The sequence below is a fragment of the Columba livia genome, chromosome 3 (genome assembly GCF_036013475.1).
Source record: "Columba livia isolate bColLiv1 breed racing homer chromosome 3, bColLiv1.pat.W.v2, whole genome shotgun sequence".
Classification (NCBI taxonomy): domain Eukaryota; kingdom Metazoa; phylum Chordata; class Aves; order Columbiformes; family Columbidae; genus Columba; species Columba livia.
Genome location: NC_088604.1, coordinates 111,890,542 through 111,914,768, shown reverse-complemented (window position 1 = coordinate 111,914,768; position 24,227 = coordinate 111,890,542). Strand labels below are relative to the sequence as shown.

Genomic DNA, 24,227 nt, shown 5'->3' with positions numbered 1-24,227 from the left:
TAGAAAGGAAAATATTATCTTTCCTTAGGTAAAGTAGGGCTACTGATGTAAAATGACAATGCAATCTAAATACATCACAGCTGCATTACTACACCTTTCCTGTGCATCTGTAGTGAAGGACACAAGCTGTAGACACAATCTGGCTGATCTTGAAAGCGGAATATAGAACCTGCTGAACTTAAAGTTCCAGGTATGTGTGTGAAGGCAATGTGAGTTTGTTTTTAACTGGAAACTGGGAGAAGTGTGAAAACTCCGGCTGATAAACACATACTCTTCTGCATGTTCCTCTACCCAGGTGATCGCTTCAGTAAAACTATTTTAATAAAAGCTTCCAAAAGATTGCTAGGAAAAACAGTTAAAGTAGAATAACTTTCCAATGATGACTTAACCATCATGTAGGAGAAAGTGATTTCCCAATCTTTGTCTCAGCTTTCATAAGCAGTGATGAAACTGATTCCTCGTTGCTAACACCAGTGTAGATCAGCAGTAACATCCATCATGTTTCTGAAATCTGGCAACCTGGACTTCATGGAAACTTTGTAATCAAGCAAGAAAGCAGTCTGCTGGGGATGAATCAATTTGGGTTTTGGGGGTTTTGTTTGTTTTATTTTGTTTTTACTTCTCTGTCATTACTTATTGCCTCTTCCGTGCTTGCAAATACGTTGATCTTGAGAGACTAGGACTCCATGTAGACCCTTTGTGTTTCACAGTGACTTTAACTTAGGTGTTCTGGTCCTTTAAATCTGGAAGCCATGATTTTTGCCTTACACGGGATGAGATGTATCCATAGAAGAGAATATGCAGCGCTGAAATGCTGTGCATGCATTCAGAGGAGTTGAGTTTCTGATCTTGCAGCCACAAGACTACCTAGTAGAAATCGATAGGAGTATTGAGGGGCTTAAATGTGGCAATGGATGTTGGCAAACTTGGGTCCTGCTTGTGTCTTTAGTCAGGTAACTGTGCCATTTGATGTGAATTCTTTGTTTGAAGAGCAATACGGAATTTTACATCAAAATAAATTTCTGTACAGTAACACGCAAACCTTGGGAGGGCAAGGATAAAATTTTGGGCTTTTTTTGTAATGGACTTCCTCAGAATTTGCCTGACTGATCAGAAGTGCACCTAAGGTGCATATTTTAGTTGGTTGAAAAAAATCACTCCAGGCTTCCTGAAATGAATTCTACTCCTAGAATAATTTGGGCTGGTCCAGGTTGTCTGGTCCAGTTTCCCAGCTCAAAGTGGGACTGGACAGCTTTAGATCAAGTTGGTCAGGATCATGTGCAGTTGAGGTTTGAATATTTCAAACAATAGAGATCCCACAGCCTCCCTGGATTACTTTTTCCCTTATAACTAATCAGGATTTTCTGTGTTGAAGCTTGTTTGTTGCTTCTTGTCCTGTCACTGCATACCTGTGAGAAGAGAGAGATTATATTTTGTCTGTATCCCTCTGATTTAACACAGAATTGCTGAGGCAAGAGCTGGGTATGAGAATTGCAAGGGTAGTAGATGGAGGGACTACAAGTAGCAAATTGTATAAAAATGTCAGTAGGCAAGTTGTCTTGAGCTTTATTTCTATAATTAAAAAAAAATCCAAACCCTAGAACATGTAGATATAGAACATAAAGAGGTAATAATATAAAAATGGAAAAATGTCCAATTTTTGCATCTGAATCAGTGTATTTTTATTTTAATATACTCATTGACAGAGGACTTCTTTTTATACTGTGAAAGTGGAGTTATTTATGCAGTATTTTAGAAAAGGGCTAGTCTGGCACTAGCTACAGTTGCTAGCAGCCTATAATGCTGGCTCTGTGTTTAGAAAATGATGGTAATTTATTACAAAGAGACTTTTATTCTAGTATTTTTAGCTCACGGCCGACTGTTTAATGAATCTCTGCTTGGGCTCATTGAATTTATGTTCTCCCCTCCCCCGCCCCATTTTAACCATTAAGATACTGCTGTTCTTGGTCTCCTAAATAGCAAACTTAACCACAAAATGCTGTGCCTTAGTGCAAAGAAGATCTGGAGACTTTCTGTAGAAGCTACCAAAGACTAATCATGTTTGTAGTCTCATGATGAGGAAAGGCAGCTGAATGATTGAGGATGGCTGATGAGCTAAAGCTGATAGTTCAAAACCAACCAAAATGCATTGTATCTCTAGGTCCCCCACTAAAAATGGGTCTTAAACTCTTCATTTACTCTGAGGCATGGTTTGCTAGGTCTTCCCGGGGAATAGTCTGCCTCCAGATTTGGAGACTCGTGTTTGAATGTGACAGGAGAGAGTACCATGCAATACGGCTTTTCTTTCTGCTTGAATGTAATCAGAAGGCTGTGGCTTGTTTTCTGCCATATCAATCTTGGCTTTCTGTGGCTCAAGTGAATATTGAACAAGAAAGCTTGCACAAAACAGGATTTCCATACTTTTTCAGTTTAGATGTTATCTCTTTCCAGTCCCTCAAAACAGTTGCACAAGCAAGTATTGTGCAAGTTACCTCCTGTGAGTTTTCTCCCAGCTCTGGAGAAACCAGTGTTAAGAATAAAAATGTATTACTTTTTTGTGAGTTCTTCCTATTCCATATTCCTGTTCCATTTTCCAGGGGCTAACTGCAAACAGTTGTGCTCACCTCTTACCCAATCAAAGAATGCTGTTCTGAGCCTATTTCCTCTGTGTGCAAGCTGCTTTACTCACAAAATCTTTTTCATTCTATAATACATGACTGCACACAGGTGGGAGTTCTCAAGTTTTAGTCTCTGTAGCAGATGCAGAGATCTTGACATGAAGAGTTTGCCACTATCACGTCTATGATTTTGGAAGAATGTTGGATGGGGTTGGTGGGATCTCTTAATTAACACCTTAACATCAGTGTTGAAGGATCTTGGAGGAGCTCAGAACAGTCTGTTGTTCAGAGCCTGCTCCCTCATGGGGAGGGAGCCTGTTCCACCAGTGGCCAGCGGTGCTGTTGCAAAATTAATGGCCATGGCAAAAAGCTAACTTGCACATATTTTTTTAAGCAGTCAGTTTCTTAGTTGTATACTGGTGCTACAGGGCTAAGTTGTCTTTTAACACGTTTAATTAAACTTTCCTAACATGTTCAAGAAGTCTCCTGTAGTGTTCTAGAAATAAAAGCTGGTCAGGTATATTACGAGAGAAGGCCCACTATATAAATTAGTTGGTCCTCCCTCTCAGCTCAAGAGCATTCCCTCCCTTAAGTTCTTAAATGCTTTATCAAGCTTCAAATGATCTGTTAGCCTGTTCTGTTTCAGGACTGGAGATGTTAGCCCATGGCCTGTTAGATTTATCTTCAGTGGGACAACACCTGAGTTTTATTTGCAGACATGAAATTTCACTTGGACTAGTCTTAGGGACCTCACTGGAAGAATATGATTAATCTTTGTTACTTCTGGGAAGGAAATGAGTCTTTCTTTTGGGTACAGTGCATCAGGCAGATCATACTGTGTGAGAAGCAGGGTGTAGGTTGTGCTGATTATTTTTTTGTAGGGGCAATGAATTTTGCATGTGCTTGAGTTGAAGTTAGCTGGGTGGTGGTAGCACTTGTCAAAGTGGTGTGTGCAGCTAATAGAGGTTCTGAGATGTAGTTAAAAAGAAGTTCAAATATTCAAGACATGTTTCTGAATATGTACAAGCAAGTTGTTCCACTAGTGATAGTTACAGATTTCTAACTCTCAAACCTTCCTTAAGTCAAATAAGAAGTAGGTTTCTGTCACGTGTACTGGTCCCAAAATAAGCTTTGCTGGATTTAAATGTGAAACAAAAAAGAATGTTTTGAGGGGGAGATGAGTTTTAGATGTTGGACACTTTTCCATGTATTAAGATTTTTTTTTTTTAGTTAACATCTTCCATTGCTGAAGTCTGTCACTTGGAACTGTTGGCCCCTTTCATGGTTTCTGCTCAATTATCTTTCAAGAGCAGGTGACTGACCACCTGTATCTGCGATTCTTTAAAGTAGGGTCGTCTTTAACTGCTCATGTGTAGTTAATGAGACTCAGAAGCTGACTGATTGGGAGATGGAACTTTTTAGCTTTCCATGAAATTGTTCACTTGGGTGAAACAGAGAAGTTATGCCAAACCTTTTCTTGTACTAATGGCAAAAGTTAAGGTTATTTTTAATGCCTGCCTTCCCACCTTCTCTAAGTGAATGGATAGGCTCTTTTTCAAAGACCATAGTGTTGGGTGGATACTATTCAAATCTTTTTTTACCCTGTCATGGTATTTACTAGCCCTGTGCTATATCCTAATGGGTGGTGCTACAGATTTCATAGCAGTGTTTCTTCTGAGTTGTTAAACGTCAAGTCAAAGGACAATCATTATGTATTGTAGCAAAGAAATCTGAAGCATTGCATGTGAAATGCAGTGGCCAAGATGAAATTAGTAGTATGTGGAGAAGGCTGAAGTGCAGGGGAGAGACTGCTGAGGAGATCAATATTCAAGTAGAAAATAGGTTAATCATTTGGGGAGGAGAAAAAAATTAGCTGTTTTAAAAGACAATATGTAAGCAACTATGATGCAAGAAGTTTTAACATAAAAAAGAAATACCTAAGTTGATAGTAGAAATACTTCATAATAAGTATATTTATAACCATGTATCTATATACAGATAAATGCTTAAGATTTATAATCACTTATATAGAAGTACTTCAGAAAGGAAATATAGCTGGAGAACCAAACACTGTTAAACACCAAGAGCTAGATAGTGTACTATTAATGTCCGTAAACCACCCCTGCGGAGTGTCCTAAAGTACGAGGTTTCAGAGAATTGCTGGTGTGGAATTCCAAGGGGGTTGTGATGCCAGGAGGTGAGGAAGACCTTAGCAAAGGTGAAAGGATGGATGACCATAGCAAATATGAAAATTGTGAACACAGCTAATGCTGTGAGACTCCATTTATCAAATGGGATAATCTCTGCGTTAATATGTTTTGACTGTTGGCGTGATAGGAGTTTTAGGTCACATTTTCATATAAATTTGCTTTAAATTCTTCCTTTTAGAATTCTTAAGGCAAAATCTTGGGTCCCACCTACAACAGTAAATGCCCTCGCCATCCCATTCAATGTACTGCTACAGATGGGTCAGCAATCTAGAAATGCTTTGGAGCAAACTGCACTGCTTTACTCTCTCCTGTGATGCTGGTGCTGTTCCTGTGCAACAGATGGGGATCCTTGGATCAGTATAAGGCACTTTCTGCACCAGATAAATTATGGATACAGTACAGCATGAACACAGAGAGCTGGCCAGTGAAAATGCACACTGGTTCCTATGCAACAGAAATATATTGGTGTAACCATCGTGTAGATGGGACGCAGACACTTTGCAGTAGTGTTGTGCACATCACGTTTATTACAGTGAGCTCACACATCTAGCAATGGATTAGGATACCCTTGTGATAATGTTACACATGTGTTAACCACAGAGAGTCTTCAGTTAACTTCTAATTTCAAGCACTATGAAATCCACAGTATTCAGATTTGAGAGCAAAGGAGGAAAGTTTTGGAAAATAATGAGAAATGAAAGAAGAAAGGAAAGGTTTTGATTTAGTCTCCTGGTTGTGTTCTGCAGGCATCACAGCCAAAGTGTGTAGGACAGTAAGATGTCTTTGCACGTATTTGTGTGAAGCCCTCCCAGATACATGGGACAGTACACTTCTTCACGCTCTCTTACATGCTAAATTTTCAGAGAGGGCTGTGAGGTGTGGGGATCAATGTATCCATGCTGAATAAGAAACTGGTAGATTTAGAAGAGATGTTGAAGGCCAAGCTTCTCTGTGAAGGAGCAAAGATGACTGGGAGAGGGTAGGTAGAGATCGTATTGGTAAAGGATCTTTGCGTCATCTTCTGAATGAATGTGAGCAGGATGTCAAGTGCTGCTGCTTCCTTTTTCCTGTTAGGACAGAAGATGGGGTAGATAAAACCTGCATTGGGTGTCTTTTCTGCTAATATCTACGGTCTAGTTGAGGTAGAAGAAAATGGAGATACGGCATTGTATTCGTGATCAAAGCTGATGACAGGATACGAGAAATGTTATGTGGGCCAAAATGTGTATTTGAACAGAAGGTAGAATATTAACCATCAGTACTAAAAAAGCTTTATAGCTTTTTGAGTTGGTATGAAAACTTACTTGGATGAATCAAAGGGATGTTCTTGTTTCTGTAGGACAGTAAGATGTCTTCTGTTTTAAAAAAAAACCTCAAAGAGGCTAGCATCAGCTTTATTCTTTATTGAGCAATTGCTCTGTTGGGTAGGCTTTCTCTATACTATAGAGTCTATAGGAAGGTCAGGGATGGGCTGGGTAGGTCAGTGGTGCCTGGAAATATTAGTAATGAGAAGCTGTAAAGAAGTACTAGTGTGAACTATTCATCGAAGCAGAACTATGAGGAAAATTGCACTTCAAGGCACTGTTCTCATTAAGAATTATATGGAATTCCCTCAGAAATCTTCTTAAAATAGCTCTTTGTATCACTTCTGTATCTGGTTAAACATGACAGTTCACATTGCACACCCTGAAGTTGCATGGTAGACTCAGTTTCAAATTTTCACACAACTTCCTTCCATCTGCAAATCCAGAATTTATTGGAATGCTCTGAATCAGGTACTTCCTGTGAAAACTTCCACCACTTTAGCTAATAGAATGGTCTTGCTTTGTTTTTGTTTTATCTTTAATCTCTATATGACTCTACTTCTTGATAGTTGAACCAAGCATACTAAATGAACCTATATACTATTTATATTGAAAACTAGCATGAAGGAAAAAAACTGTAGATGTTTTGTCAAGTCCATGCTGGAATTTTTTAAATGCACTTGTGTGGCTGTGTGATCTGGTAGTTCTTCCAGGCAATTCAACCTTAATTCATATGTCTTTATATGTATTAAAAAAAAAAATCAGGCAAAACCAAAATATGGAAAACACAAAATATTGTATCTGCTGTATCAGATAAGTGTGCAGGCCTGTGTAACTGATGGATTTGAGTTTTTTCTCTTACCCTTAATTTTATCTTTGTTTTTACAGGAAATAATGAAAAAGGTGTGCCACAACTCTTGATCAGAGACCTGAAATTTGAGAAGAAGTCATTAGCTAAGCTCATGTTTTCTCCTGATCAAGAAAATCATCCATCAAAAGCACCAGTAAAATATGGTGAATTGATTGTATTAGGGTAAGTGTTTGTGATTTGGTTAGAAGCAAGAATGAAGGTAGAATGTCAGGGTGTGCTTAAAGCAGATAAAATGCAGGTTGCTGTGAGAGGTGGTCCCACAACCCCTGAACTCCCTCTTTTGCAGTGTATCTAGTGAGTGTGCAAGTGAACAGTGAGTTAATCGGTTTCACTTTGGTAGCTGATCTGGTGAGGGAGCGAAAGGAGGGTTAACTTTTCCAGTGGCAAACAGGCATTATACGTAATGTGATATATTGGAAAACAACACTGCAGTACACATACTTTTTTGTGACAGCATGAGCATGGATGTAGGGCTCTAAACACCTGAACAGATGTTGATTTTTTTCAGCTCTTGTCTTCCCACATAAGCACTTTGTGACAAAGGCAGCCAGTTTGTGAAGGGTTTCCCAGCTGGTTCCAAGTTGAGCTGAGACAGATGACTGAGGTGATAATGTGGAAGGAGAAGGTCTTTAGGACTTCAGCGAAAATTGAAGAGAGTTTTGTAAGAACATAGTAGCTGACTATATCCAAGTGCAAACAGCAAGTTTGCCAGCTGGCCCATTTATGTTGACATGTTCAAAGTGATAGTCTGAGGGTTTTCTAAGGGGTTAAATTGGAGTCTCAGAGGACAGCATATCTATTCTTTATGGGTTTTTATTTCAGTCAAAGTTCTATAAAATACTAGCTCTCTGCCAGGGTTGGTGAGTGTTTAAAATCTTTCATTTACAGTAGGAACACATCATTTGGAGATAAAGCTACAGGTAGGCATATAACCACACTTGTTTTCATGTTTGGGACCCAAGTCATCGGTAGCTTTGAGATTAATCTGGACAGCATTCCTTGCCCTACAGACTTTATGTATGCTGTAATTCCGTGGGCAATTTTCAGTATTGTGTTTATCAATTCTCAGATTTAAATAGGTGTGATTAATTGGAAATCTGTAATTATTAATACCTTACTAATTAAGAAGACTTTGTGTTTAGAATGAAAGTTCTTGCGGCTCTGTATCTCTAGATACAGAGAAGAAGCTAAGTAATACAGGAAGATGGACCTTGTTCTTTCTCTGTGCTTTTTGATAGGTACAATGGGTCTCTCCCAAATGGAGATAGAGGAAGAAGAAAAAGTCGGTTTGCTTTATTTAAAAGGCCCAAGGCAAATGGGGTGAAACCTAGCACTGTACATATTGCCTGTACCCCTCAGGCAGCAAAGGTAAGCTCGATTTGTCTAGTTAAGTCTTGTGTCTCCTGATACTGTATAAAGAGTTCATTGAAGTCACTGCTGTTATGCTGAGATGAAAGGATGTGTAAAGCATGAAGTTCTGTCTGTGAAAAGAATGGTTCATGTTTATCCAAGGTTTTTTGGTACCTGTCAGACTTAGCAAGAAACCATTTAGCAAAAGAAATCTGGTGCCCAGTCCTTGCTGTGTCCAGGAAGAAAAATGTTTGGTTTTGAAATGTGAATGTTCAGGGCATACGCTAGTCATATAAAACATTTTGTATTCTGTTTTCCTTCCAAACTCACTACAGACATCTGTTTTAGCTCTCCTGGTTTTGCACTTATTCATGTTTTAGGACCAACGTTGCTTCACATGAAGCTGTCTTAAAAGATTTTTACCAAAGCTCTGTGTGTACTTGCTACTTGGCTGAATGGGTAGGAGTTTCCCAGGCATGAGGACAGGTGGATTTAGCAGTGCAAGTTTTATATGGCTCATAATGAATTTCAGAGCTCCCATTAAGAACCAGTAAAGGGCGGTATTCAGTCCTGAAGTTGAATTGTATTTCATGGCAAAACTATTATAGAGAAAGTACTATCATTAAATACCTCTGCCGTTCAAGCGTATGTGCACTTATGTTCAATAAGAAATCGAGCATTTCTGCTAAAACCAAGGGAATTTGAGAATGCTTAGTGGGTTTTTAGAGATCTCCAGTGTTGAGATCAGGCCCTTGAACAAATTCAGTAGTAAGTGCTTGGCTTTCTCAATACCTTGTCACTTAGGAATACTGATTCCTAGATTCAGGGAATGGCATTAAATATTCTGAAATCAAAAGCATATTGCTAACTGAAGTTATTGTAATGGAATTCTATCTGTTGGAGATCTGCGAAAAGAACATTTATTTTTCTTAATTATTTATGATCTTCAAGTGCTATTTGGAAATAATTTTAGACTACTTTTTCAGTTCTTCATAGCTGCAGAATTAAAATCTAGACTAACAAAAGGAAACCTAGATGACTGCTACAACTTCTGCAACCTCTGCTGAGTTTCTCCATATTACCTTGTTTACTACCACTGCTTGTTACATTTATTTGTCTATGCATCTTATTAATCATCACTGATTTTAGTATGAACTCAGATTCTGTTTCTAGAGTGAAATCCCTAAGTTTTTGTCCTAACTGTGCTGTTGGAGCACAGGCTGAGAAGAGCACAAAGGTGTTATATTCACTTTTAGTCTTTGCACTCAGTTGTTTTTGTTCTTTTATGTCAAGGCCAGCATTGCCTTCCCATGAAGCATGACTCATAATATGTCTTGGTTACGTGTATTTTGTTGCAGTGTGCAGTAAAGAGACCAGTTTGGTCTGTTGCTGAATCAATCCTGCAGCTTTTTTTAGTGGCCAGGACTGGTTTTTGTGAAGTTTACCTACAGGTGTGTCACTAAGAACCATCTGCCTTAATGCATTAATTGGGCAGAAAGAGCCCAGTTAGAGACATTATCTGCTTTGTTGCTGTATTCAGTATTATTGTTCACTGGTTCAATAATATTTTACATTTCTTTACACAGGCAATAAGTAATAAGGACCAACACAGCATATCTTACACTTTGTCTCGGGCCCAAACAGTTGTAGTTGAATATACACATGACAGCAACACAGATATGTTCCAGGTATGTGAAGTTAATATGATATATAAAAGTATTTGTGCTTTTGGTAATTTCTAACAAGACATCCTCTCAACAGGCTTTTTCCCTCAGACCCGAAAGTTTGGATGTCACTTTCTGTGCTTTACTCTTCAGAAATATTTAATTCTGTTTGTTCCTAAGGCCATCATTTGAACAAAGCTGTATGTCTGTGTGTCTCTTTGAGGCTTGGTCAGAGGTGAAAGTTGTTCTTTTGTGACTAATGCACAGGATTATAGTTTTGCCTCTGATTGCTGGTCTGCAAGTCACGTAACCTATTTCCTAGTCCCTTCTTGCAAAATGAAGAATAAAGTGCACAGCTCTCTTTAAGCAATTGCAACTTTGCTTCTAGCATTTACAAAGGAATTTGGGATCAGCCAGTTGGAGATCAGGTAGAAGAAATACCGTGTGTAAATACAGGAAAGCTTTTGACACAACTAATATGAAAAATACCCTAACTTTTTAAGTGAACCCAGAATTAAGTCTAGAACATTGAGAAATATGGAGAGAGGAGGCCCAAAGTTCAGAGCAACTTTGCAGTTCCTGTATGTGTGAGAAGGAACCACAAACACATTTGCAGCTGTGGTGTGCACTCATATCTTGTAGCAGTTTCCTGTTTTTCTCAGAAGGAAGGGTTTTGTTTGGGGGGTTCTGTGTGCTTTGTTCTTTCTGATTCCTGGACTGATCTATTGTTGATTTTTGTTGTTGTCACTAAGTTATGGCAAGGAGTTTTGCTGTCACAGCATTTAGCTGTGACGCCAGTGCATGTTCTAAGAAGGTGGGAGGTGTTGGTAAGTGCTGGAGGAAGCTGCTGTGCAACTGCAAATACCTACAACAGAGCAAAAGGGCTGTAATGAACTAACTGCAGCATAAGCTATTGTTTGTGTGTAAGTGTTCTCTCTTCAGGCATGCTGTGGCATGTATGCTGCTCTAAAATTGCCAGTGGGAATCCATGTGTACTGATGGGTTATCCTGCTTAAGAAGCAATGGAAAAGTACATTCTGACGTGTCGGTTCAGTCTAATGAAAGCTCTCCAGCCTTCACCAAAAAGCACCTCAGCCTTTTGGGTTTCCTGCCCAGCAGTTAATCAGTCTTTTAATATAACCAGCTATTTTATAACAGGCTGCTGAGAGCTCTGGGAGTGTGAGTGAAAGGTAGTAGTGTACAAGTGGGCTTTAAACCTGGCTATGTGGATGTTTAGGAGAAGGATATAACTTCCTTTTATCCTTTTTGTAAGGAAAAGGACAAGATGAGTTGCCTGGAAAAGCAGTGAAACCCATGCAATTCTATCAAACCCAGTAGAGCTGTGTGGGACTGCAAAACTCATTCTTCCATGCCACCAGAAAAGAAGGGACAGCTACTAAAAAATCTCTTTACAGTCAGATGTTGCATTCCTGTTGTGTTCTCTGCACATTATTATAATATAACCCCTCCCCACCCTAGACGTCTTATACCTGGTCTTTCCTGATGGATTTTCTGCTTCTCAGTGCCCCATCAGAGCTGAAGTGAGCTCATTTTCCTACATTTACACCTCCACCTAGTCTGGCATTTTTCAGAATATTCTGGGCGCACAAAGTGGCTGAATATCACTTTTCTTCCATCTAATGTTGTTTACTAGCTGTTTTGGTTACACTCAGCTGACTTGGGAAATTGTCTCAGAACTGACTTAATTACATCATTTTATTTTCCTTTTGTTCATTTGACTGTACTCAGCCTTCAGAATAACTTTGATCGCATGGAGGTGGAATAATTTATTGATTCAGATTAGACTGTAGAAACCTAACTTTAGATTGGTGGAGGGGAATGCTTCCAACTGGAATATCATGTTTGTTTTTATTTCTTGATCACTTTTAAATCTATTGAGTTTGGATATTCCTGGACCCAAAAGCAAACTTCTAAACTGGTGTTCTCCTTTTTTAATCCCTTTTCCAGATTGGTCGGTCAACAGAGAGTCCTATAGACTTTGTCGTAACAGACACGGTTCCTGGGAGTCAGAGTAATTCAGATACGCAGTCTGTGCAGAGCACTATATCAAGGTTTGCCTGCAGAATCATATGTGAACGTAATCCTCCTTTTACAGCAAGGATATATGCTGCAGGATTTGACTCCTCAAAAAACATCTTTCTTGGGGTAAGGGAACTGTTTCTTTTTTCTTCCAAGTTCAGTGCAGGCATGCTTACATTTGAACTAATTCATAGCTCCACTTCAGGCAAATTAAGTTTTCATTGATGTAACTTTTCTTAGGAGAAAGCTGCAAAGTGGAAGACATCAGATGGGCAAATGGATGGACTGACCACAAATGGAGTTCTTGTTATGCATCCCCGTAATGGATTTACAGAAGACTCCAAGCCAGGGGTGTGGAGAGAGATATCTGTGTGTGGTAACGTGTTCAGCCTCCGTGAAACCAGATCAGCTCAGCAGAGGGGAAAAATGGTAAGAATAGTGACCGACACTTAAAATTAGTACAACCATATGCTTGGGCAGAAACAGAGGCTGGAATCTGCCTCATTCAGTGTAGCTGTCACCTCTGTAATTATTACACTGACTTCTTACACGTCTGTGCTCATATACGAAGGTGTCTTGCTCAACCTGAGTAGCCGCAAAAGTTTTATCTGCAAACTTAGTACTTACCTGCAGATCTAGACTGCTCTTCCAAATTGCGTTGCCTGTCCACTCTGCTCTTCTGCAAACTGTCATAGTCATGCACACATTTTAAAGAGTACTTTCCTGATTCTCCCTCTCGAGTTTATGCCTTTAAGGTTTTCCCATTTCTCCTGTTTTTGTAGAATAACAAATAATAGTTACAGTTTTATTGACGCATGCCTATATACCTGGATATCCATTTCTACCTTGGCATTCTGAGTTTTCCCTGTGGTTTCCAGAGCATTGGCAACGTTTCCAGGAGGTGATTGGTTTTGCTATGACTTGGGATCCCTTTGCAACAAGAAATGCTGCATGAACACTTAAATAAGTCATGCATTTAGCTAGGAATGCTGACAGCTGACTTTCTGGAGGACAGGAAAGCCACATTAACAGTGTGTTTGAAGAGAACAGCCTAAAATGTGATGAAGGACTAAACAAGACTTGGCTTGTGCCATTCCTCCTTGATGTATTTCATTTAACGTAGTTGGGAGTGCTATAGGGATAGAGTTGAGAGAAGTTGTTAAAGTTGAAGAGGAGCTTTTCGGCCTTTTTTTAATGTGAGAAGAGATTAATGTGTACATTAAGAAAACAGGAAGAGAGAAGCTGACACTGGACTACCTATGGGTATCTTGTGTAGGACAGTGAGGAGCTGCTTGAAACTTCTGTCTGGATCTTCCAGGCAAATTTGTATTATGAAAAAGTGTCTTATGTTATTCTTCATATAACATTAGGTGACACCTCTTTCTCCTTGTCCATCACAAGGTTGAGAACGAAACGAACCAGCTCCAGGACGGCTCTCTGATAGATCTGTGTGGAGCAACGCTGCTGTGGCGCACCGCAGAAGGGCTCTCACGCACTCCCACTGTCAAGCACCTGGAGGCACTAAGACAGGAGATAAATGCGGCAAGGCCCCAGTGTCCAGTGGGGTTTAACACCTTGGCATTTCCCAGCATGAAGAGAAAAGATGTTGTAGATGAAAAGCAGCCGTGGGTGTATCTGAACTGTGGCCATGTCCATGGCTATCACAACTGGGGAAACAAAGAGGAGAGAGATGGCAAGGATCGTGAGTGTCCCATGTGCCGCTCTGTCGGCCCCTATGTGCCGCTGTGGCTTGGATGCGAAGCAGGATTTTATGTGGATGCAGGACCTCCAACTCATGCCTTCAGCCCGTGTGGACACGTGTGCTCTGAAAAGACAACTGCATATTGGTCCCAAATTCCTCTTCCTCATGGTACTCACACTTTTCACGCAGCCTGTCCGTTCTGTGCGCATCAGCTGGCTGGTGAGCAAGGTTACATCAGACTCATTTTCCAAGGACCTCTTGACTAACACATGTGCTACCAAGGACTGCAGTAAACTGATAAGCTAAGCGATTCTGATTTTTAAATTGACTGTTTTTTGTATTCTCTGGGCTTTGCTGGTTTGCATTAAGATGAAGAATTTTGTTGTTTTTTTTTTTTGTTTTTTGGGGTTTTTTTTTTGTTACAACAACTAAATCCCTCTCTATCAAGGAAAGTCTGGAAATGAAAGAAACAGGGGGGGAAAGGGGGAAAACTCCTGCTTATTTTAAGTAATAACTATTTCCGAAGAGGTGAAGGAAGTATTGTAGAGTGAACTTCGATGCCTTCAGTTAAATGGTCTTGAATCACATGCCCACAGTGTTTGAAAGTTGTTTCATTCTTTTTGTATATGGAGGGTAAATAGTTCAAAGAACATTAGTTTACAGCTTGGATGCAAACATTGTAAAATATAATGTGTATATTAACTCTTTTCTATTTATCTTTATTATTGAAAATAAGTAGAATGTTTAGGGAGTAGCATGGTCATAGTGTGTTACATCCAGCAATTGGATGTGTAGAGTAGCTCTGGACAGAGAAGAACGTGAGATGGAAATGGTAGAAAAATCTTTTTTAATCTAAAATACTGAGTTCTTAGAATAGTCACAACGCTTTTTAAACAAAGCTAATGCAAATTATGGTGGCATAAAGGTGTGCTTTAACCATGTCGAAAGGTAGCTAAGAAGGACTTCTTAAAATGTCTTTTTGGTAGGAGTGTATTATGGTCTAGTTATGAGGAGAATATTTACCAGGCTCTTTGAATATGCAACTTAGTCTAGATTAAGGATTTTTTTTTCTCCCTTCATGCTAACACATCTCTTTATTTAGCATTAGTGAGATTTGTGAGGGTTTTCCCAATGTTAAACATTAAGAAACCTGAAAGAAGAGGCTTGTTTTGTTCCTTGCTCCTTGGCGCAGGGGGGTGAGGGGAGAGGCGGGTGCACATGTGGGAGCAGTTTGTGAATCGGCCACCACCACAGCTTGTCACAGGCTTGTCACTTGGATGGTCTCCTTTCATCTGGCCAGTCACGCACTTGCCTTTGCCCTGCCTTGTGGTGCAAATACTCATCGAGGCTGCATGTGGAACAAAGTTGAAGCCTGGTACCCCGGGATGTGTTTGCATCCCCTCTTGGGGAAGAGCCTGAGCTGGGGCTGGGCTGGTAGACCTGGGTGTGGGATGTTGGCTAAGGTCCGCTCACCCTGCAGTGGGCTCTAGTTCGTCATCTCTCTGCTCTTCCCTCTACTCTTCCTTTCCCTTCTGTATCCACCAGAAAAGGCCGGTGCACTACACCCAGCTTTGCTGCTAACGCACTGTGCTTCATGGCAAATACACAACTTGACCTTTTTTAGGATTGAGTTGAGCTTTTTTTGGCCAGCTTCATTTCTATCTTTTTTCTTTTCTTTTTTTTTTTTTTTCAAAATACGTACTGTATAATTTACAGTAGCAAATTTCTGTAGTTTATAGCATAGCTTTATTTTGTCCTTTTGAAGATGTTCTAACATTTTCTTGGTTTAAAGAGAGACCTATGTTACTTAGTTGTCATGAATTATTTACTTTGACTGTCAATTGTTTCTCCATCTTTAAAAAGAAATTATATATATTGTTTGGTTCACTCAGGAAATGCATGTGTCAGGAAACCTGTACTATAAGTTCAGTTAGCTGTCATGTACAAGTAACTGCTGTTACTCCCTTTCCATAGAAATATAACTGATTTTGACATTTTCCAGATTATATGCATTAAGTAATGCAGCGAGAAACCCCTGTATTGTAGTTGTTCTAATCATTTTATTCAAACTATATTATACTGTAGTTTAATTTTTATTTGCAAATTAATTTATTCAAACTACGTGAGTAAACACTTTGCAAAAATAGAAATTCTGAGATTCTCTGTTGCTTTGTTTCCAAGGGTTGGAGATAACCCTTTTGTTGTCACATAAGGTGTCTGTTCTACACATGTGGATTAAGATCATAAAAGAACTGTGAAGAATTTGCATGTCATCCAGTCGTGGATTTGAATGGCCCCTTTCAGACATGACTTTTCAATGTGTTTTATATTTAATCCTATATTAACAAAGGCGAGATTCTTGTTCAAAAGATACAGTTAAATGATCTCTTCCCTAAATAAGTTACAAATAATGAAATGTAATCAAAAACTTTTAACCGAGTGGCTGGGCTCTTGTAAAATGTCAAGAGCTCTTGATTCAATCTTCCACAAAATCAGAGTGACACTTCTTCTCTGGTCCTGATCTTGTTGATTGCAGGGGTATGAAAAATCAGGAAAGGACATGAGGAAAGCTGCAAAGCAGTTTGAGTAACATAAAGCTGAACTGTGAAAGCAGATTGAGACTCAGATGGCAGCAGACAGATGGAAAGAGCTATACTTGCTGTGTGTTGGAAGCACAGCTGGATGCTGATGTGGAGGCAACAGTGCAGCTGGGTACACTGCAGGGGAAGGAGAGGTTCATGCCCAACACAGAACCATCGTTAAGCTTCTCTCTCATTAAGATGATAGGCTTTCATTATGCCTCTCTACCCCTGGCCCCCAAAAAGGAAATGCCACAGAAGGTGGTGTAGGATAACCAGAACCAGCCGTTTCACTGCTTAGCATTATGCCAAGATAACCCTTCAGTCTGCCCCGTGCTTTCTGGCTGTTATATACTTTCCTTGACCCAAACTGGGCTTGTTAATCCCACTTTTAAATGGGCAGAATGTAGGCATTCAAATACCTGAGACACAGAAATTCCACCATCAAAAATGGGGTAGCAGTGGTTGTGCAGTTTGAGGGAACAGTTTCTGTACAACGTGCCAGGTAAATAAAAGCAGTAGCCTTGACTGAAATTCCCTATTTGAGTTCCCTGGGCTGCTTTAATAATTTAAATACAAGGTCTTTTACTCTGTAAACTGTAAAATGAATGTCAGATTTAAAGTAAAATGATCCCTTTGACTCAACCAGCTGACTGGAGCACTCTGAACTTTAAGACCCTTGGTTCTGAACGAATTTGGGAGCTGGGAGAAGTGCCAGAAGTGGTGCTATGCTGGCTTTGAGACAATTACAGCTTTGCTTGTGTGCTGCCTAAATCAGCCCGTTGTACCTGCAAAAAACAGCCCCAAAGGAGATCCGTGGCCTTCACCTGCTTTCAAAGGTTTGTTTGAATGGAAAGAGGCATCAGTGATGCAATCAGCAGATGGGCCAGGGCTGTGTCCTTGGAGATCACCACAGGTACATGGGACTGATGAGGGAATGCATGTGGAAAATGAGGTAAGTGTAGGCTCTTCTCTAGCCATAAAGTTTTGTGAATATCTGTGGGAGCACAACTGGAAATCAACAAGTAGCTTTTTGCGGTTTTCTTTGTGTGGGACACAGCAGTGATACACAGTTCTTTGTGTGATGCAGGTGATTTAATGAGATAATATGCTTCTCAGCTGTAGGAACTTGCATGGATTTAACACTGGTAAAAGGCAGCAGTTTGGCACAGCTGCTGGCTAATGAAGCCTTCCCCCCCTGCCCAAAGCAGAGGCAGGGCAGCTCTTGGTGAGCTGACTCACGTTGGGATAGGAGCGGTTGCTGGGGTATTTCCTGGGAAAGTTGGGGGGTAGCCTGGCACCAACGGAGCACTCTGTGTGCTTTGCTGACTCAGCAGCTGGGTTCTAGCCATGCCATGAGCATGTGGTGCAGCTCTCAGACGTAGGGACAAGGTTTTCTAATCCTGTCCTGCTAGGATTTTTACACCCACAAGAATAAGACTGGTATCCTGAAAGGTTTAAGGACATGGTGAAGTCACCCCAGCAATCCTGTGTTTGAAGAAGGTGCTCTGCAAATCCCATAATGACCCTGGTGTGGCATGCTTGATCTGTTTCGGAAGTGACACTTTCCAGGCCCAATTCTAAAAATGCACTTCCAGTTTTGAAACAAAAAGCTATCATGATGACTACAGATACCTGCCTGCATGTTGTCATTCAGCCTGGATTAGTTTTGGTTACTGTTGAATTAAAACCAATTTCCTGGTCCTAGTCTTGGCTTGTGCAACCCCTGCTTCCTTTTCTGTGAGAACACTGGCAAAGCTCATCTATTTTTAATTGTAGCACTCAGTGTTAATGTAAGGGCTGTGATCATCCTGGGAATGCAACTTATACTGCTCTTTGGTGACTATGGGAGATCACTTACACACATGCTGTCACACATCCTGTGAAAAAGAACCAGAAGAGCACCTGCAGGAGCTGTGGTGGTTCTTGCGACTTGTGTCAGGGGCTCTTTGGCAAGCGTGGCCTCTGCAAGGGGAACGGTGAGCTTGCCCCTTCCCAGGTGCAACAGCAAGAGCTCAAGACCCTGTTTTGCTTGCAGCAAACAGCACTGTGCCAAACCAGCTCAGTATGTGCTATCACACAGTAACGTACCCAGTGACACAAGCTGAGCTGGGGAAACACCGATGTGTGCGACTGCACAATAGGCAGCTGCTTCACCTGTGCTGCGTGCTGCTGGTTGTCAGTCTGGACTGGTCTCCTCTGAAAGCAAAAGAGTGGCATATTTAAAGCACAGAAAAAGTGCTTTTATTCCTTCAAACCTAAGTGTCCCTTTGGGGACACGCATCCCAGATGCAGCCTTGTGGGACTGCAAAGGACAGCAGCAGGACTGGTGGCTTTGGATGTGCCTTGGGCTGTGCATCAGTGCAGCCATAGGGAGCAGCATTAGCCACAAGCCTCTGTGCCTGCATCTTTACGTTCCTGCCTTGATCACCCTGAAAGCTGCTGCCCATATTCCTCCTCCTCTCTCCAGCCCTGGCAGGTACAGTCCTTCCCATGTGAGCAGGTGCTTCGCAGAAACTGACCCTGTTCACCTTGCTCAGCACTGGCTTGTGTGGGATGAGGTCAGGCACTGGCTGGGGCTGCACCCTGCTGAGGCTGAGTAACTGGAGGCCAAGTGCCAGCTCTGGCAGTCAGGAGCTCCCTGCCTACCCCTGACTCCAGCCCACCACCAAGATGTCCCTTGTCTCTTGGTTGCTGCTGCGCAGAGCAATGGGGACTTGTCAAAATGAGGGGATGGTGCCAGGTCCTGGCGTGGAAAAGGGAGCTGGACCATCAGTCTGGTGTCTGAACCGTAGAGCAGGAGAGCTGATACTGGTCTTCCCGCATGAAAAGCATTTGGATCCAGAGTAATTGCTCTTCCATAAAGCAAGGTACATCCAATCCCCCTGTTTGCTTTCCGGTGGTGGATGTGTGTGCCTGGGAAGAATAAGAACAGGACAAGCAGATGTGATGCTACCCAAGTCTCATACAAGTTGCGGTTCAGAGACTTTAAGACGAAGAGGTGTCATCCTTGGATTTTTCTTCCTTTAACCTAGCTGCATTTGAGCTCAAATAGGCTTCCAGCACATTAAATTCTTGCAGGAAGGAGACCCAAGGCTCAGCCGCACACTATGAAGTGCCACATGTTTGTTTTGAACCTGTTGCCTGATGACTTTATATGAGATTTCTTGTGTTACAAGAGTCAGTGAATTACCGTTTCCCATTCACCTTTTATCTGCTGCTCTTGATTTTGTTGCTCATGTGCCCAGCTGTCTGTCCTTGTCTTTCTGCGCTGTGATGTCTGCCTGGCTCTGCTGGCAACAGAGGATGCGTTTGTGGCAGCAGCAAATGCACCAGCAAATACTTGTTTCTGCCACCCCTGCTGCGGGCCCAGCGCTGCCGTGCAGGGGGCTGAGACATCTCACATCCTCTGCGTGGGCGCAAATGTCCTTACAGATCAACTAGAAAAGCACTTTCCTGCTGGCAGAAGCAACTCCTTTGCAATTTAACAATGCCTGCAATATTATGATGTTTTCATTTCGAATGCTTTTGCAGATTTATTGTCACTTAACAGATTTGAGGCAGGAGTAAATTATTAATCTGCTCTGACTTCTTTCCTCTACCCTGTCTACATACATAATAACTCCTCTGTACTGAGATCAATACTGATCTAGTCTTTTGGAGTGATAATTCACACCAGGATCGTCTTATTTTAATTCTTCCTAGTGGAAAGGTCTCATTAAAAGGTTTCCTCTCGGCAGCACTTGCACAGCACACGACGTACTCCTAAGGATTCCTCGTGAGCGTGACCCACGAAACACAAGCGACATGGAGAGAGTAGGTAGGAAATGTCCGAAAATGAACTATCAGTAGATGAAAGTGCAGTACACAGTTAAATCATTTGCGGCGAAAAGATTTCTTATGTGTATTCTCTACTAATAACTCCCAAGATCATCCTGTCTGCATATTTATAACTCATTGTCTTTGTCCTTGTATTTGTTTTGCTTCAACCCTCCCCCCAGATCTCCGCAGTTGTTTTATCTGACTGTTTCTCAGTCATGTTTGCTGTGGTTATTAGTTTTTTCAAGATGTTTCTATTGAAATACATGACTTCTAACGCATTGAACCACGTTGGCTGGACTCAGGCCCTACAAAGTGTGGTTTGGGGTTTTTTCGTGATCCGTTCTTCAGCCAAGATAGGGTAACCCTTCAGTTTCTCCTGGAAAATGATGGAAATGTGAGCTGGTAAAGGATAAAGGAGGAGCAGTGCTTTCCTGGGAAACAGCCACAAGAAGGGTGATGCTCAGATCTCACGAAGCCCCAGCACCTCCCACACCTCAGCACTCTGATACCTGTAAAATAACTTTTTAAATACAACTGCCTCACAAATGGGATCTACCTGTACTGTTCCTTTTGGTTGGCTGCAATTTAGGAGCTGAATGACACAAAGCCTTTAGTGCTTCCATCTCCTCTTCTTTCCAAAACAATAATTTTAGCTGATCCCAGAAGGTTTTAAACAAAACAAATGCATGCAGCGATATTCTAAACTTGCCTGGATGCAAAGCTAAAAACTGCAGCTCGCTGTCATGCGCTGTAGCAAAGGAATTGAGTCAACTCATCCTTTCCAAAAAGCCCATGCTTTTTTTTTTCCCCCTGTTGTGTGGGAGGAGGAGAGAATTAGTTATTCAGGGGAATGAGGACAATTAAAAGCAAGCACAGCTTCCAGTGATGCCATCATCTGTTCTGTTAGCCCTGAGCAACACAGAGACAACCTGGCTTATTAATTTGCCTCTTTTTCTTTCTGGCCTGTGCTTCCAGTTGGCACAGTGGCTAACATTTCCAAAAGTCTCTGTAGGGCTGCAATGCAGGCATGCTTGCTTTCATTTTGTCTGGACAACCAACCAAAATGTGACTTTAAAGGGGATGAAAGGCTCCAAATTGCAGGGGATTTGGATGTTATGGTCCTACCTGCCCAGCCGGTCTTTCTGTGGAGTGTTGCCCTGGACTGGTGACATGTCCATGAATCCCATCCTGGGACGAACCTGTGATGCCACCCTCCACCACTGCTGCAGGACAAGCTTTGTCCAAGATGGGTTGCAGGGACGCAGGCACCTCCCTGCAGGCTGTGGTCACAGCGTCTGGCTGGGCAAAGCCGGTCTCAGGCTTTGCAAAGTTGCTGGGGCCTCAGTTCATTTAATTAGCTTGCTTCACATCTAAAGGAGAGCTAAATCAATCAGAAGGTCTTTTAAATGCCACAAAATTACATGGAGCACGGATATTTAATGCTTTTTCACTTATTCATGTTAAAAGTGGCTTCAGAGCAGCTTTCCGGAGAGACAGGGTAAGTGATGCCCAAGACCTCGGCTCCACCGTTGCTCCGGGTGCTTTCAGTGTTACTCAGCAATTCTGCCAGCGTCACTCTTTATCACTTGGAAATCTCACTCTGCCTGTTCTCGAGCAGGAGAAGCAGAAGGTGTGTGCGAGCGCCTTTGGGCATCGATGAATCAGTGCTCATGTCACACTCCTTGGCAGCTCCTGGCAGTGAAAGCCACCGCCGGAGCTGGGCAAAGCACCTTTGCAAAAGGGGAGCTTGACTGGAGACCGTGCCAGCCCTGAAGGAAAAAACACCCCAGCCTCCCTGTCCTTGAACCAATATTGCCAAATACACAGGTTTTCATACTGTGGGGGCCTGGGTTTAGTGCTCCTCACAACAGCGTGAATATATTTATAGACCATGTGTGTCTGCATCTTGTTGTGTTTTTATCTTTATGGGGCTAACGGTTAATAAAGCCAGGCTGTATTTATGTTTCTGCAGTGAAAGATTTTGAATAGTATTACACAAGAGGCTCTGCTGGCCTCAAACAATCTTTCAGACTGTAATTTAGGGGGCTAATTCACACTACAGAAGTATAAACGTGGGATGTCAGAGGTTGGCTTCCCCAGGGCACAGCGGAGGAAGAGAAGAGCAGCTGTGGGAGGCCCCAGGGTAGGGGTGTTTAACCCATGTTTGCTCTTGGAACTCAAACAAACCAGCAGTCCATCGAGCATGTTCTGTGCAGCAGCGGTTTCTAAATGACTTTCCAGGGCCCAGCTTGCCACCTGGCTGATCCTTACATCCTGTATCTGTATTGTCAGCGATCATCTCGTGTTTGCTCCCAGATCCTGAGTGGCAATGCGAAGTGCTGTCAGGTCCAGTCACCTCCCGGGCAATTCTGTCCCATCCATGGCAAAGCCTCCACCGGGGAGCCGTCAGCTAATGCATTTAACATGGCCCTTTCTGATAGGGGAGAGTGCTAATCTTTTAATCATAACGTCATTCTGTACTGAGTCAAATGTCTTACGAAACTCCACTGCCCTTTTTCTGCCAAACTTCTTATCTCAGAGAAAAGCAGGTGTGAATTTGCCAGATGTGAATTTTTCTTCCAAAAATACCCACGTTGATTGGCATCATGTTATTTGTCATTTACGTGTCAGCTCTGATCCACTTCCTCGTTATTTTGCTCAGTATAGGTGTCAGATGAGCTAGTCTAAAATTGTAGTTCTGGCTCTCTTTTGAGTACCAGATCTCAGTGCCTCTAGAATTTCCCTACTATTTCAAGGGAAAAAAGAAAAGGAAACTAATAAGGGTTCCCACGTCGTATCAAACTTGGTTTTCATGAGTTTTAGATGCAAGCTTCTTTGTATCAGCTGATTTCAAAATGCATTGCTTGTAATCATGGATCTATGGAAGTCCTCTCCCACCTTAGTTTGCCCTATGCCAGAGTCATTTCTACCCAAATCCTGCTTGTGAGTGTTCGTCTCCCTCACCGTTCCAAAATCTGCCAATTAATGGAGAATACACGACCTCTCCGGGTGGCCTGTTCCTACCTTCAACTATCCTCCTAGTGAGAAATTGCTCTTCATCTTGAACTTAGAGCCCCTCAGAATGAAAGTTTAAGCAAATTACTGCTTGTTGCCTCCCCAGAGGATGTGGAGACAATAGTTTTTAATTACTCCTCCTAGCAGCCTCTGAAGGCTGTGAGAATGTCTCTTCTCAGCCTTTTCTTCTTTATGCCAATGCAACCTTCTGATCTTTCTTTGTAGGTTGTGCTTGGCAGACTTCTAGGTTCTTGCTTTTGTTCTCTGATCTGTCTTCAACTTTGCCATGTCCTTCTTGAATCCCTCTACTCACTGAGTGAAGTCAGAAGGCTCCTGCCCATGTCCTGCATGCTGTATGCCCCTCCAAAGACTATCCGTGTTCTCCAGTGGGGAAAAGTATCCTGACAGTTCTTTGTTTCAGTACATTTCTGCCTATTTGAGAAGCATTTCAGTTTGGGGTGCCTGAGCCTCAAACACTCGACAATTTGGATGTTCTACAGAGTCCTTCTTTCAGGTTTTAACCACAAGGTGAGAGGGATTGCGCACACCAAAACAACCCTATGCAAACAAATATTAGTCCTGTTGGCAGTGGGGCCGTGCACCCCTGCAATCGGGGTAGAGCAACTGCTGCCCTCCAAAACATGGAGAGGCTCCCTCCCTGCCACAGGTGTCTGTGCTTCCCCTGGAGCATCCTCAATTCACCGCTCTTCTGCATTAGGATCGGGCCTACGCAGGCTTTACACAGCCAGGCTATTCCTGTCTTCCCCGTGACACCAACTCGCTGATGAAAGAAGCCAGAACTCATCAGCTCCCACTCTAACACTCTAATAAGTTAAACTGAAGAGCAAGTTGAGACCAAAGACTGACTTACCATTTGGGGGTTGTTTTGTTTTCTTAAATTAGAAAAAAACAACAACAACACAGCCCAACACAAAAGATTTTGTATTCTAAGCACTTATGCACAGTTTGGAAACAGAGGCATTGCAACTTTCTGCAAAAGAAACACCTGTTATCGATCGATGGCTTCCCCTGCATGACACCAAATGAACTCG

General features: G+C 41.9%; 1 protein-coding gene across 9 annotated transcripts in view; it reads left to right on the top strand.

Moving 5' to 3' along the window:
- PELI1 (pellino E3 ubiquitin protein ligase 1) overlaps nt 1-15,909 on the top strand; it is a 46,127-nt gene extending 30,218 nt beyond the window's left edge. For all 9 annotated transcript variants that reach the window (XM_005503747.3, XM_065059249.1, XM_065059250.1 and 6 more), the window contains 6 exons: nt 7,021-7,165; nt 8,242-8,371; nt 9,940-10,041; nt 11,986-12,183; nt 12,298-12,486; nt 13,459-15,909. In XM_005503747.3, the coding sequence (XP_005503804.1) occupies nt 7,095-7,165; nt 8,242-8,371; nt 9,940-10,041; nt 11,986-12,183; nt 12,298-12,486; nt 13,459-14,025 (1,257 nt within the window). In that variant the 5' untranslated portion in view covers nt 7,021-7,094 and the 3' untranslated portion in view covers nt 14,026-15,909. The remainder of the gene's footprint in view (nt 1-7,020; nt 7,166-8,241; nt 8,372-9,939; nt 10,042-11,985; nt 12,184-12,297; nt 12,487-13,458) is intronic.
- Nucleotides 15,910-24,227: the final 8,318 nt, after the last annotated feature.